We start from the raw sequence: 14,607 nt of genomic DNA, 5'->3' as shown, positions 1-14,607 counted from the left end.
ATAGCTCCTCCATTGTCATGTTCCCCTAATACTTTTTCAAAAATTTCGAATTTTTCACTTTCAGTGAAAATTTCAGTGAATAGCTCCTCGATGTTCATGTTACCCTAATACTTTTTCAAAAATTTCGAATTTTTCAATTGCAGTGAATGCCTACCTAAAGAAAAAATTGGAATTATTTAAAAAAAAAAATGAATGACGGCGGGATCGAACCCGGGCCGTCGGCGTGCTAGCCAAGCATGTTACCGCTAGGATATCGCACCATTATGCTATTATAATTTCATTAGGAGTATATATTTTGCAAAAGTATTGTTTTAAAAAATTGCTAATTTTTCAATTTCACTGGATATCTTCTCGATTTTCAAATATTCAGTTTTTAAACGATATTTCGATTGATTTGCCATTAACAAAAAAAAAAATTGGAATTATTTTGAAAAAAAAAAATGAATTATGCCGGGGATTGAACCCGGACCGCCGGCGTGCCAGTCGAGCACGTTACCGCTAAGACAACGCGTTCATTTAAAAACATAAATTCATTAGTGGTATATCTTCAACATATTGAATAATTTTTTTCATTGAAATTCCACAAGATGTGGTTTCCCTCTTCCGTACGTGCTACAGTCGGCTAAATTTCAGTTAAACAAATGAAAAACAAAAAGCTTTCGTACAGCAGAAAATAAAATTCACCCCGTCGACTTGATGGACACCCGAGCATTGCAATAAAAACTTGGTTAATAAAAAAAAAACACCCCAGCATTGCGTGTTGCGCCCTCCCTCTCTTGGGGTGCAGTACTACGATGCCGCTGGGGTCACTCAAACCCCCAGAACTGAGCCTCTACTTTAGTCAATCCTCTCTGATCGGAGCATCTTGACACATTAGCCTTCATGAATCGTTACCCCCACCTCCTTTCTCCTCCAATGAAAATCAAGCTTACCAGGGTATTATTATGTGAGGCAGAATTTCAAAACACAGCTCCGCATGCTCTCAATTATAACCCAAAACCCCAATCAATCGGCAAATCGGTGAAATAAATATGGGAATGAGGATTTCAGGTGAGTTTGACCTACTTATGACATTAGTGTGAACTGTCACAAATGGCGGCTGTGCATTAGACAATGACAGTGTATTTCTCCTAAACTCAGATGTCAATTTTTCGATTTGCACAGAAGTGAAACAGTGAGGGATTCATTAATTTAAAAAATGTAGTCCGTTGAAGTATTTATAAATTGTTGGCACGAAAGTGCTCAGGTGCTAGAGTGAAATAATTAACAAAAATGGTGCAGACTTAACCTATTTTAAGGTATCCAGGGTGTGCATGTTTTCTTTGATATTATTTATCATGTGTTTTTATTTTTAAACGCGGTAGTTCGGACACGTTTACATCGGTGATTATTTTCAAATTTTCTATACTCAATCGTTCTATATTTGAGAACTTCTCGGGGTAAAAATAGATTTTCACTTAATGATGTGTTGTTCCTTTAGCCAAAAACTTGACAGGCAAATTACCAAGTGATTCTTCACTTCCAAGTTTTATCTTATCTGTCAGAAGCTCAAATAATAATAACAGAATATTGACGATTGTTTCAGGGTGAAAATTGAATAGCTAAATCTAAGAAAATGCCTGGAAAGATAAAAGTGAGGATTCTGGCAGGAAGAAATCTGCCAGTTATGGATCGTTCTGGCGATACAACTGATGCTTACGTGGAAATTAAATTCGGAAATACGACTTACAAAACTGATGTGTGCAGAAAAACCCTCAATCCCCAGTGGAACTCTGAGTGGTACAGGTTCGAGGTTGATGATGCTGAGCTGCAGGACGAACCCCTGCAGCTAAGATTAATGGACCATGATACTTACTCTGCCAATGATGCTATTGGCAAGGTCTACTTGAATCTCAATCCCCTGCTACTGCCTGGATTGCCTCCACCTGTTAAAAATATCTGGACATTAGAGGCTGCACTCAATTCCAGTGCAGGATCTCAAGGAGGTAATCATCAACTCTCAACTGTTCTCTAGATGAATCATCTGATGAAATTCTTGTATTGCAGGTTCCGTCATGACAGGCTGGATTCCAGTGTTTGATACAATGCATGGGATAAGGGGCGAGGTCAGCATCATCGTCAAGGTGGAGTTATTCTCAGACTTCAATAAATTTCGACAGTCGTCCTGTGGAGTTCAATTTTTTTATTGTAAGTTCAGTAAATTCCCTCCCATATGGAATTGATTTTCATTCTATTTTCAATATTTTTTTAATTGTTCCCAGCTCCAAATGTTCCCCAAGGCTATCACGTTCAGGTAATTCATGGATTCGTGGAAGAGCTCATCGTGAGTGACGATCCAGAATACAAGTGGATCGACAAGATAAGAACTCCGCGGGCATCAAATGAGGCACGTCAAACGTTATTTTTCAAACTCAGTGGCGAAGTCCAGAGGAAAATCGGTCTGAAGGCTCTAGATCTCGGTGGAAATGCTGTCATTGGGTACGAATAATACATTTTCATAATTGAGGGGAATAAATAAATAAACAAGGAAATATAATTTGGGTTGAAAGTCTGACAGTAGATAATCGTGACAGTTCTTCCGAATTTTTGTCATAAAATTCACCTCAAAGGAATCATATTTTGTGTTTTTCAATAAATGCTTGAATTCAATATTCAATTTTCAGATACTGCCAGAATTTCGATCTGGAAGGAGAATCAGGCATCGTAGCTCGTGGAATTGGCACAGCGGTAACCCTCATGAAGCTTCAAGATATCAGTCTCCTGAGTGATAGCCAAAACGTCGAAGAGTGAGTACCCAATCCATTAAACCATTATAATAGTTACCAGCAAAAACGTGAAGATCAGAAACGAAGAAAAATTAATTCTCTCTTTCTTCCCCTTGTGTTCGCCTGCATGTGACAAATAGCCTTTCATATTTTGTTTCGCAATATAAAACCCAACTAGATTATTCTGAGAGTGACGATGGTTTGCCTCTGCTTCCGAATACCCCGAGTCCCTTATCCCGCTCTCCAACGAGCCTCGAAACCACAAAGATAGGGAAAAGTTTTCCAAAACACGACTGGAATAAAAGGCCACGAATAGCCATGAGGATAACTGACTACAAATCGACAGAAGTCAAACGACAAATGTCCTTGCAGTGCAGTCCCTTAGAAAATCTCAGAAAATCTGGGGCCTTGTCAACTCATTCCTTGTCAGACGAATTGATACGTGAATCGTCTCTGAGAACAATGTTGGCCCTTGAGGACATGAGGGGTGAGAGAACCTCAGCGTTCTCTCGTGGTCTCAAGAATCTCAGGTACTTGCCCAAAAAGATGATTCAAATGAAATCCAAGATCTCTGACTCGTTTGACGAAGAGAGCGATGACTCGACTTACTCAAGCACGTGGTCAGTGGCTGGGTCAGACACCACTCGGTCCTCATTTTCAGAGCTCAGGCAATCGATCAGGAGAAAGAAATTTACCCATAAGAAAAATCAGTCCGAGGGCATCGCAGCGATGCTCATCAAATCGGTTCACGCTGGTTTTCCCCTTGATTGTGTTCTAGAGGACCGAGAGACACCTGCCCCGTCCCCTGTTAACTTTTTAGAGAATTTTGAGAGTACTGATGGTGAAACGAGGCCCTTCAGCACCTCTGATGATGGGAATTCCAATCAGGAGGCTGGGGAAGACGTCTCCATTGAACACAACGTGAAATGCAATGTTTTCGGGGATAAAAATCATGGGTATGACTATACCGAGGGCCACGTTCCCATGATGTCCTCGTCCGAAACTGATACGTCAACGTCTGATGACGAACCTTCGGAGTCTAGCACTAATTACAATATCCTTGAGGATTCGCTTATTATTGAGAAATTTGATGAACCACCGCCACAAGTTCCAGGGAATTCTGTGGTACAAATCTCCCGAACTTTTGAGGAAAAAGAGTCTTTGGAGGAAAGAGTTCAGAATAGTAGTACAGATTATAATATTCTTGACGATTCTTTCTCACATGGAATTGAATGTAGCAATGATGCATTGAATGGAACTCATCTACAAGAGATTGAAGGTATCAATCCCTCAGATTCTGATAAACCAGAAACATCAAACAACTTGCAAGAAGTTTCGTCGAATCAGAATGTCCAGAATGCTATTCATAATACCTTGATTAATCCATTTTCAATTGAAATTGAATCGAATATCAACGAATTGACCGAAACTCATCGTTCAGATTCTGAGGGGAATATAATTACTAAGATCATCGAAAAGAACCCATCCTTGGAGAAAAATGGTTTAAATTCGAGCACAGATTATAATATTCTAGACGATATTGCCTCAGGTGGGCAAGAACTCAGTAATGAAGAATTAAATGTAGTTCCCTCACGAATAGCTGAGGGAATCGATGGCTCTCCTTCAGAGCAATATGAAATATCTGGAATTTTTAATAAAGAAGATCAAGATCTGGTTGAATTCTCGCAAGGAATAATCCTCGGCTGTAGCTGCGAGCCTGATGATAGTGCACTCCCGTTGATTCCTTCCCTCTCGGATTCAGAGATTAAACTGCCTCTTCCATACGAACTTTCTCTCAAAGACTCCGCACTGAAGACTTCTCCAAGTTTCAAATTGAAAGTTCTTGGGAAACAGAGGAAGTTCGATACAGTTGATGAGTCTTTTCTTGCTGCAAGTACCCCTGTGGATGTTGCCGACCGAGTTCTACCTCCAAACTTTGAAGAAAGATCTGCAGATGATAGTGAAGCCGTACCTGCACTAGATACTCACGATATTTCTCTTTCAAATGAAATACCAGAATCATCCTTGATCGATCTCAGCGATATCGAGGTCAATGCCCCACCGAAGTTCCATCCAGAAGTGATAGCAGTCATCCGAAAGGAGAAACCGCCTCTCGATTCAAAATCTCCGAGGATCCTAGAGACCATGCACCATAACAACGCAGAGATATCGTCTAAAACCTCGGAAAATTCAATTGCAGAAGATTCCCCAATTCCGTATAAAAGGTATCTATTTCAGTCTGGCTCTCTCGAAGGAAAATCTCGTCACGATAAAAAGGATAGGACCCCGAAGAAGGTCTCAAGGACAGAGACAGTGATATACAAGGGGCCTCCGAAGCTCAAGCCTCAGGCTCATCTTCCAGAAAGTCAACCAGGCACTTCGAGAAAAAATCCTGAGACAAGGGATTCCAAATCCCTCTCGATACCCTCAAAACCAGCAATAATAATCGATCCTGCGAGCACAGACAATTCTCATCTGAAGCCACCAGCACAGCTCGACCTAGATGTGAATATTCACACCCCATATTGCATCCACAATGAGAAGCCCCTGGAGTTCCCTCTTCCCCAAGAGTTCACGATAGAAGCTCAGCACATGAGCGAGAGATTCAGAAAGAATTATCGTCAGTACTGCATGTTGGATTTGATTCGAACGATAGACATCAAGATGATGGCGCACCACATGCACGTCGAGCGAAAGGAGTCGACTAGAAGCAAAAAGAGACATGGCCACAGACACGTGAACTCAACACCATCCCCAGAGTCAATCCACCGTATTAAATCGCACAGAAGAAACTCCAGATCGAAGTCCCCAGAGAGGCATCACCATCACCACCACTCACACCACACCCACCAAATATCTCCTCTGGTTACACACTCTCCAAATCCCACAGCCTCGAGCTCTTACTATTCCACCAAGTCCTCGAAAAGCCCCCAGTCCCCGGTAGAATCATCCCCAAGACATGCAAATCTGAACGAATTCATTTCGAAGGACAAATTAATACCCAGTGATAAGATATTAGATCATGACAAAATCAAACGACGTAACGAATTGTCAAGATCAATTAATAATGACTTTAGTGATGCCATTCCCCTGAGTGTCATTAAAAAATCCACTAATTCTCAATGTTTGGATCCTAAAGAGATTGATATCTCAGTGCACAAAAGTCACAGTGAGGATAGTTTGGAAGATTTACAGAGCCATTTATCAATAACTAATATTACTAACTTGGCTAAAATGACTGACGAAACGCGTGTTGCCTCTCCGCCTCTTAATCCCAGACTGCAGGAGGAGTCATCGAGCCCAGTGCATCCACCGGTTTTTCCAGCCTCTGTTGGCTCCAAGGGAACCAATACACCAGCAACTAAATTACCTGCACCACTTCATCGAAGATCCAGCGATTCTGACTTGAGTATCACACCAAAGGGTGAGTTTGTGAATCCAAATAAATGCTTTTGTACTCCTTTTTGAATGAAGAATTGCAGCAGGCGTTTTTGTACATGGTAGCCAGTTCAAAGAGTTAATTGCTTACTTTTTTAATTAGCCTAGTGGTCTGCTGTCCCTTAGACCGGGAGAGCCGACGGTTTTTGGCATTTATCGTTACTCGACGAGGCAACTGGCTATTTTCTCCACGGGTTTTGTTATTTTTCTGTTACTTGATGACAAGTTGTCGGATTAATGGACAACTCGAGGATTGATATGCACGATGCTTTATTTACATTGACGCAATTATTTATTGTTCCACTGCATTGATCATCAATTATGCGAGGTCAAAAACATCACCGAGTTATTATTTTCTTTTCTGTTCCATTCACATTATTTCTCCTGCCAGGATTTTGTAAATTCTTTCACAAACGTGAGTACCGTTCAGGAGTTAATGATAATTATTTTTTCATTATGTCAAATATGTCACCTATTTAACCCGAATTAATGCCCTAGAGGACCTGATGTGTTCACGGAGAAAAAAAAATCACAAACACTTCTTTAGTTTACATTACGGTAGTTCCTGTTTTAATCGTCGAAGGAGTAAAAAATTAAAAAAAAATCAATTTTCGTCTATTATTTCTGGAATTCCTACAGATTAATTTATCATTTTAATTCACGGCTTTCTACTGAATTTTTTTCTCCGTGTATCATACAAATTTATCGATCCAATTGGAGTGTTGAAAAATGTTTCTTCATTTCAAACCTCATATCAGCGACAAAATCAGCTTTTAGGGTAGAATCAGTGTTATCCTCCAATACTACCCCTGGTAGTTCTAACTCCGCTTATGACAGCTGTAAAACCTGATGGTATTTCATGACTTTTGAGTCCACCTCGATTACGAGATAGGATTTATTACCTCGTTATAGCATGAACCATCTGATTCCCGGCTATTAACCATTGAGCTATTAGTTGCATGAGCTATGTGTTATGAAAAAGATTGTTTCTCTCATTGCCATGACAGCCTTATAAATTCAACAGTCAACTAGTTTGGAAGTTCGCAACACCTTGGATGTACTATAACCCAGCCTTTAATCCGAACGCGATGGTAAATCTGTCTGCTAAATGTACTTAAATATAAAAAGAATGTACGGACGAATGAGAAAAATTGAAGAATACCTTCTAGTTAATATTCTCTCGTGATAATTTTCAGGGAATTCGCTGGCTGGTAGTGACAGATCGATGGGAGGCCATTTGAGGCCGTCGACAGCAATTGTCAGGACGATGAATCAAGATGCCTTGGAGATGCTGGAGTATCCATTCATCACGATGCAGTACTACCCAGCTGGCTTCGTATTACACCTTGGTATCTTCATTTTTTACTAGGGAATCGATAGTACGTAATTCGTAATACATAAAGATGCAATGATTCGCAGGTGGGCTAGTGAGTGCGAGATCCGTGAAATTGATTGAGAGAATTACAAATCTTGAGGAGCCAGAGGGTCGAGATGCTTGGTGGAAGGAAATTAGGATGGAAGTTCGATCACACGCTCGTGCACTCGGGTGTAATGTTGTTCTTGGTTATAAAGAGGAGATAAGTATATGGTAATCTTAGAATCCAGTTGTTATCTCAATGTACCTCCCTCAAAGGTCAACAAAAATTAATCATCATTATTCGTTTTAGTGATGACGTCTGTGTGCTGAATGCCTCCGGTACAGCAGCTGTGATAAATCTCTTGAATACCAGTCAAGATCAGGAGATATTGCTCAATAAAACACAAACGCCTGCAGTGACAAATCCCGTTGATGCAGAAAAGGAGAGAAACTTACAAAAAATAGTGGCTGTTAAAAGTGAAAAGAGTGAGGAGGTGCCAGGTGCTTATCAAAATCAGCCACTTAAAATTAAACGGATTTCAGAGTCCAATGAACATGAAACACCTCATGTACCATTTCAAAGTGCTTGCAGCCTCTGTCATCTTCCCTACAATGAATCTAGTGTGCCTTTTAGAGTGGATGTATCGAAATGTGCAATATGCAGACGATACAAAGTTCCTGATGTGTTGTTCACAACTATTGAGTTACCAGATAATATACCAACGACAGGAGGTGGTTGCTTTCTCCAGGCTACTGTCTGTAAAAATAAGAGAGATCTCCGGGGTGAATTGAACGCCAAAGAGATATCCGATTGTTTACCGTTTTTAGAATACGAGTTGCACAGTTTGTTGTTGAATAAGCTCAAAGTTAAAGGCATGAATGCTATTTTCGGACTGAAAGTTCAGGTGTCCATTGGGGAGAGGCTTGTTATTGGCATGGCTGTCGGTACTGCTGTGTTTTTGACTGCTTTGCCTGTACCGAGTGTACCCAAAATAGCGTCTGGTAATACCTGGCATAATGAGGAACAACTTGGAGATATACAGAAGAATCTAATCGAGACAGTCAAGAAAAATCGAGAGTATTACAGACTCAAGCCGCTGGCTGATATTGAAAACGGCCGAGCGATGACAACATCAGACACTGATGAGTCCGATGACGATCTTCCTGATTTAGATTTAGGGGCAGGAACGAAAGACGCTTGTATTCTGGAAGTGGATGATGTTGAGGATATGGACAGAATAAATCTCCTGATGGATGACAGACCCCCCGACGATTTCCATGTTGTTAATACTCAAAGCATACTTGGCCTGGAAGACCTTGAGATTGTCAGAAATCTTCAAATGTTCACTCAGATATCGAGGGCGAAAATTCCATCTGGGCAATTTGCATCAATGCCCTCGAAGTACTTCGCCAGGATTCTTCAAACTATCTTCTTTAAGCTCAGGCGAATGGTGCCATGTGCTCTCTGTGATATGCAGTTTAAAGTAGCACTACCTGAACAGGATGAGATACAGTTGACTGTCGTGGGGATGGCTTTGGGACTGGGAGAACCCACGAAGATGAGTAGATACAAGAAGAAGGGTGTTAACAATTCCTCGAGCAAGGATCAACTGAAGAAATCGGATGACAACGATTTGATTTTCAGTCTTGATGAGGATCATGCTGAGAATTTGAATGTGGATGGCTCGACGGGAATTAATCAATCATTGACGTCCGTTTCGAATTCTCCGTTGATCAATTCGAATCAGAAGTGCCAACCCAAGTCTCCGTTCAAGAGCAAGTCCCATCAGCACAAGTACAAGCATGTGAGCATTACTTATTAAGCAAATGGTCATTTTACATAATTCACGGAGTAGATAATATTACAATCATCAAAGCGGCCAGAAAAGTCAAAATGAAAAAAAAAATTCCCTTTCCCCGAGGGGTCTATTGGGTCATTTGGAGGAGGAAAATGACTTTTTCCAAAATTGAATTTTCTCATCGCTATACGATTTATTACTATTATATTGTTGGTGTAATAAAATACAAATCTTCACAGGTTACAGCTTTCATAAAAAAAAGAATGGTTCTAGGTTCCTCTGAAAGAGAGATATGGCGTGGATATCACACCCCTGTCGTATCTACCCGGTGGGAGAATCGAGAGGTATTTAGGAAACTTGAATTTCTTCTTCATCAGGGAGAGCACATCCATTAGAGAGGTAATTATGATATTAAAAATTCATCAGCACTTTCACTTTTCAACTAAGAAGAGGTGTTTGTGAATCGGAATCTCATTGCTGGTTATTTCTTTAGAATGGCGGACTGAGCGGATTTACTCACAGCTTTGTGACGGAAGTATTGGCGATTGTTCGAGCTCATATTACAGCCCTTGGGGGCAACGCCATGGTCGCTTTCTTCATGATGCAGTGTGTACTCCAACACAGTCCACATAAAAATCAGGTATTTATGGAATTTTGTACTGCGTGAGGGTCTCATAATGCACCAATGATTTGAGAATTCTTATGCTTCGGTGGTTGTACTTTATGAAACGCATCGCCATTGTCTTGGATCGAAAGGATATCGTGTAGCATAGGGAGCGTCTTGGCGAACCTTACAGCTTATCATTTCTCATTCGATTTCTCCATGTGCACGTATTCTCTGCATCAGTCGAAGGTATTCTTTCCCTCCAGGCAGCGAAATCAAATATCATTAAATTATTAGAATATCTGCATTTACACTCGACAACAATTTGACGTGACAATAGGAAATTTTCGATGGAATAAAATCCTAGAAATCAGTTAACAAAAATTTAATTGCGTCTTCAAACAGTTCTTGGTTGAAAATACCAGCCTATTTTTCACAATAATAACTTTTAAGTTAGCCTACAAAATTATTTCTACGATATTATTCCCGTCTTTTCTCTGAGTGCCAATGGAATTTTTTATGTCAGGGATATTCGTTTTTTTTAATGCTAAAACCCACTTGAAATTTTTATACTCGGGCCTTTGAGGGTGAAAATGTCTGAGTGTGGAAGGGTCTTTGAGAAAATTTAAGCGTAGCATTTGTTATTGGAAACGACGAAACGAAATATTATTTATGAAGCTCCACCTGCGCCTCAGCGTCCTACACTTGGAGTTGTTTTGTCGTTTTGAAAGGTCTCCGCAATACTATCGAAAGGGAAAATTTAGATTGCCCTTTACTCCATTGGATCACGTGTATTGTATATGCAGAGGCGTATTGCCATGCGTGGCCTATATGCAGAGCAACTTCTAACAAGAAATTTCGAATCTATCTCTGGCCTATGAATACTGCATTTAATTTTCCGCACGTCTGATCATAACTTAGCACGCCGAGATATTGGAATTGCCCTGGGTACTCTACAAAGTGAGAGATGAATTTCTTTCCGTCGGATTTTCGTTCAACTACCATCGAGTCACCAAATCCTAAAGACGAACTTGAATCATCCCGTGTGGAAATTTTCCAATGAATTATTCAAAATTCTTTGTTTTCAAAGCTGTCCTCACACCCAACCGAGCAATCCTCAAATCTGTTGATGGAAATTTCGGGTAACAATGTAAATTCAGTATTGAAATCACTCCTGACTCATCTGCCCAATTCTCTATTTACATTTTACGATCGTTTTGTTTGCCCTTGAACTTGATTACTTCACACCGTTAAATGTACATTAAAATTTCAGGGCCAGTGTCTCATCAATGTTGGGGGTGATGTTGTGTCTGTGTCTTATTTTGGGGATGAAAGACACAATCAGAATTGCTGACAGCAACCACCCTACTCTGCTCCACCGTAAAGATACGGCCAGATACCGACGATGAATTGAGTATAAGTGGAGAGAAATGAGAGAATACACTAAGAAAAAAAATATTTCTGTGCCAATTAAATATAATTGAGACCATCTAATGGTTGAATTATTAATTTCATTACGAATCATGCAGTGCTGTACGGAAAATCCCCGTTTTTATTCTTGTCTCCAACAAATTTCTTTAACACTAAACTTCATGCGGAGATAATATTTTTCTTAGTGTCATGAAAGCTCTGTGATCAGAATCACGTACTGTCATGAAAGTGCCACTCGTATTTGAAATCCGATTTTTTGTTATATATTTTTTTAGGAGAGTTATCTCACAATCTCGCCATTTTTAGAGAGGAATAATTTATGTTTGAAAAAAATTCGTTGGGTGGATTATCCTCACTGGATTCCATAATCGAGGGATTTTAGTGCGAGAGTAGTTCGTGCATGAAATCAATCAATATTAGTCGACTGTTTTGTTACCAGTGTTTCGTTATTTATTGCACTGTTGAAAATTTTATACTGATGTTTCCGGTTGGAGAGTTTGAGTTTTACGTAAAGTAATATTCTAAAATAAATTTTCCACTAAATTTTGAATTGAATATTGAAAATATCGTGAAAACCCATGAGAGTTATTGATTCCAGTGGCATTAGTTTGCAAAAAATATGTAAAAGTTATCTGGAAAATTCAATGAAAATTTTTCAACAGTGGTGCGTCGTGTATTTTACTGTTTTGATTAATTTTGAGCCAACGATGATTTTGTTGAGTTCTCCATATTTTTTGTCATGTTAAACCACGGGGTTTGTAAGCGACAATATTATTAGAAAGCAAGCCTTAACACAAGTCTCAAGAGGATCTAGTCGTACTAATAAAACATAATTTGCAATCGAACGAATTAGCGAGCGCGAAGTTTCCACAACTTGACTCGTATCTTTAATTATCTCGTGCTCTCGAGCCACTAGACTAATCAATGCACTCGCAATAACCACTGCTCTGATCATTATCACATCACTTAACAGTGCTAATTGTTAAGTTAACACTGTACCTAAGACTTCAGTAGGTGTTGATTCATGCCCACAGTCGATAAATTCCCATAATGATAGGGTCTTGGAGATAATGGAAACAGTATTAATCCAATTATTGTTTCGCTATTTTTTGTCGTTTCCATTTTCTCTAATTTCTCTCAACATAATTCAGGAGTAACGCATTCTCATCATCTCTTTATCGATGCTTGAGACTGTTTGAACAATCGATAGAATACCATGTAAATTACCTAAGCGCTCAAAATTATACAGGAACGTTCGGTTGTGCAAGAATTGAACATGACAGTTCATTATTTTTAATTAATTTAGTCGTAAGAATCGAGCGTTTTTCAGTAGTTTGAGATTCGCACTTGTCTTGACAAATTGTAAATAAACATATTGTATTATATTATATGTTTTATTGATTCCTTGACCAATCACTCCGTTCGCTGATTATTCATTTCTTTCATAATGTAATTATCTCATTTGCTGTTTGGAAATGATTTCCCGCTGGGCTGCAATGGAACAACTGGACTATTTTCACAGCTAATGGGAAGATGAGGCGATGAAGAACGAAATGTGAAGTCTTCGATGAATTGGTGAAGTAAGACATGACGTTATCGCGTCCGTTCAATCGACGATTCATTATTCAAGAGCGTTGGGAGTTTCTTATTAATGCAACGACCCCGACACTTGGCATAATTTATTTTGGCTGTATAAAACAATGATCGATTTACATGAGACACTAAACGAATGCTCGCATAGGCTCACCAAATTCGTGGCCGCATATCAATTACATTGCAGTCTTCGAATTCCCGATTTAGGGAATGTCGAGGATTTCCCTGTATTATTCATTCAAATGCCTGTCCAATGGACACCAGTCATTGACCTCACAAATGGAGGCCTTTCCAGAATTCAATGCTTCACCTCCAGACGTTGCGAGCGATAAATTTTTATTAAACTAGTGTGTAAAACAGTAAATCTTACTAAAATCACTTAGAAATTGTTTTTTTTTACAGTCTAATGATTTGACTTGGGACTATTAAAAAAATCGATCACCATTATCGCGGTAATAAAAATAATGACTATTGCCGGAATAAGTGATTGACGCTCTAGAAACACGGCAATTTCTCGTGATGTAGACAATGCACTCAACTTCACCTGTATGTACCTAGTAGTCTCTTGTGGCAAATACAGATTATTGCACGTGTAAAACCCACATGTGTATTCTCCCAGGAAATCAAACTCTAAAAGAAATTATGATGAATGTACTTTGCGCGTGGAGTTCCTGATAATTCAAAGTACTTCATTCATCAACCGCATATGAAACGAAATACGCAAATAGCTTCATTCGTAGTTAAGCTTTCGATTCGATACTCTGACGTCATAATAAAATATCTGGCTCCCGTAAAAATAGCTAATAAAGCCAAAATAATAATGATAATTATTATTTTGAGAAATCTTTTTAATAACAAAAATTCAAATAAATATAGGTTTCGGATTTGTAAAAAGGATTGGATTTCTCACGATGTTAGTGAATTTATTTACTTGATTCAAATAAATGATTTCTTTATTGCGGAATTGATGTTTCATTTGTCACTCCGGTCAATTACTCTTGCAGTTATATGACTCCATCAACGTGCCTGCTGCATCTTAAGAAGAATTTGTTTCGCATCACCTGGTGAAAAGTAGTAGTTGCCAGCCATTTTGTAATACTATCACGAACATGTCACCCACTTGTACCGATTCATGGAAGTGCAATTTGTCCGGTTGCGTGGGATACCAAATGCACCTGAACCATCGAGACGGATGAATAAAAAAAGAGGTTGATGCACACGAGATGTTTTATGCTGCCATTGAGGAAGACTCTCCAGAATGATCTCCACCTGATAAATATTTCCGTGAATTATCACTAACATAATGATCGCAAACACGTACGTTCCCGCGATAAAAATGTAGACAAATCCGAATTCTTCTCTCATTTATTATCTCATTTATCAACCTGTCTCGTACACTGTACTGGTAAATTCCAAGATTTTTCAAACCCCATCTAGATATCCTGGAGATTTTAATCAGCTCCGAATATAAATATAATAAATATAATGTATATAATAAATATATATATATAATATATAATAAATATATATCAACGCCTCATCTCCAGGATGATACCCGGAGCTGTTGTGGTTTTCCACAAATAAGAATTTATATTTATTTCCACAAAAATTATAGTATTA

The 14,607-nt window shown here is 39.1% G+C and overlaps 1 protein-coding gene across 5 annotated transcripts; it reads left to right on the top strand.

Annotated features, from left to right (window-relative positions):
* Positions 1-958: 958 nt before the first annotated feature.
* On the top strand, positions 959-12,746 carry LOC105263668 (C2 domain-containing protein 5). Of its 5 annotated transcripts, none has more exons than XM_011300016.1 (13): positions 959-1,050; positions 1,586-1,985; positions 2,047-2,187; positions 2,262-2,478; positions 2,664-2,786; positions 2,906-6,189; positions 6,595-6,618; positions 7,400-7,552; positions 7,623-7,791; positions 7,871-9,365; positions 9,633-9,758; positions 9,853-9,999; positions 11,237-12,746. In XM_011300016.1, the coding sequence occupies exons 2-13, from the start codon at positions 1,616-1,618 to the stop codon at positions 11,315-11,317; spliced, it is 6,330 nt and encodes a 2,109-aa protein (XP_011298318.1). In that variant the 5' UTR covers positions 959-1,050; positions 1,586-1,615; the 3' UTR covers positions 11,318-12,746. The 5 variants fall into 5 exon arrangements, with proteins under 5 accessions (XP_011298318.1, XP_011298322.1, XP_011298317.1 ...); XM_011300020.1 differs by lacking the exon at positions 959-1,050 and adding an exon at positions 1,094-1,298 and having other exon boundaries at positions 6,044-6,189; XM_011300015.1 differs by lacking the exon at positions 959-1,050 and adding an exon at positions 1,094-1,298.
* Positions 12,747-14,607: the final 1,861 nt, after the last annotated feature.

The sequence above is a fragment of the Fopius arisanus genome, unplaced genomic scaffold, assembly GCF_000806365.1.
Source record: "Fopius arisanus strain USDA-PBARC FA_bdor unplaced genomic scaffold, ASM80636v1 scaffold00016, whole genome shotgun sequence".
NCBI lineage: Eukaryota > Metazoa > Arthropoda > Insecta > Hymenoptera > Braconidae > Fopius > Fopius arisanus.
This window is presented reverse-complemented; position numbering and strand designations above follow the sequence as displayed.

What these genes read in the sequence shown, in the direction of transcription:
- LOC105263668 (XM_011300016.1), top strand. Translation starts at nt 1,616, where the DNA reads ATGCCTGGAAAGATAAAAGTGAGGATTCTGGCAGGAAGAAATCTGCCA. An exon ending in TTGTAAATTCTTTCACAAAC is followed by an intron (nt 6,619 to 7,399) that starts GTGAGTACCGTT and finishes GATAATTTTCAG; the next exon opens with GGAATTCGCTGGCTGGTAGT. An exon ending in ATCAGCACAAGTACAAGCAT is followed by an intron (nt 9,366 to 9,632) that starts GTGAGCATTACT and finishes GAATGGTTCTAG; the next exon opens with GTTCCTCTGAAAGAGAGATA.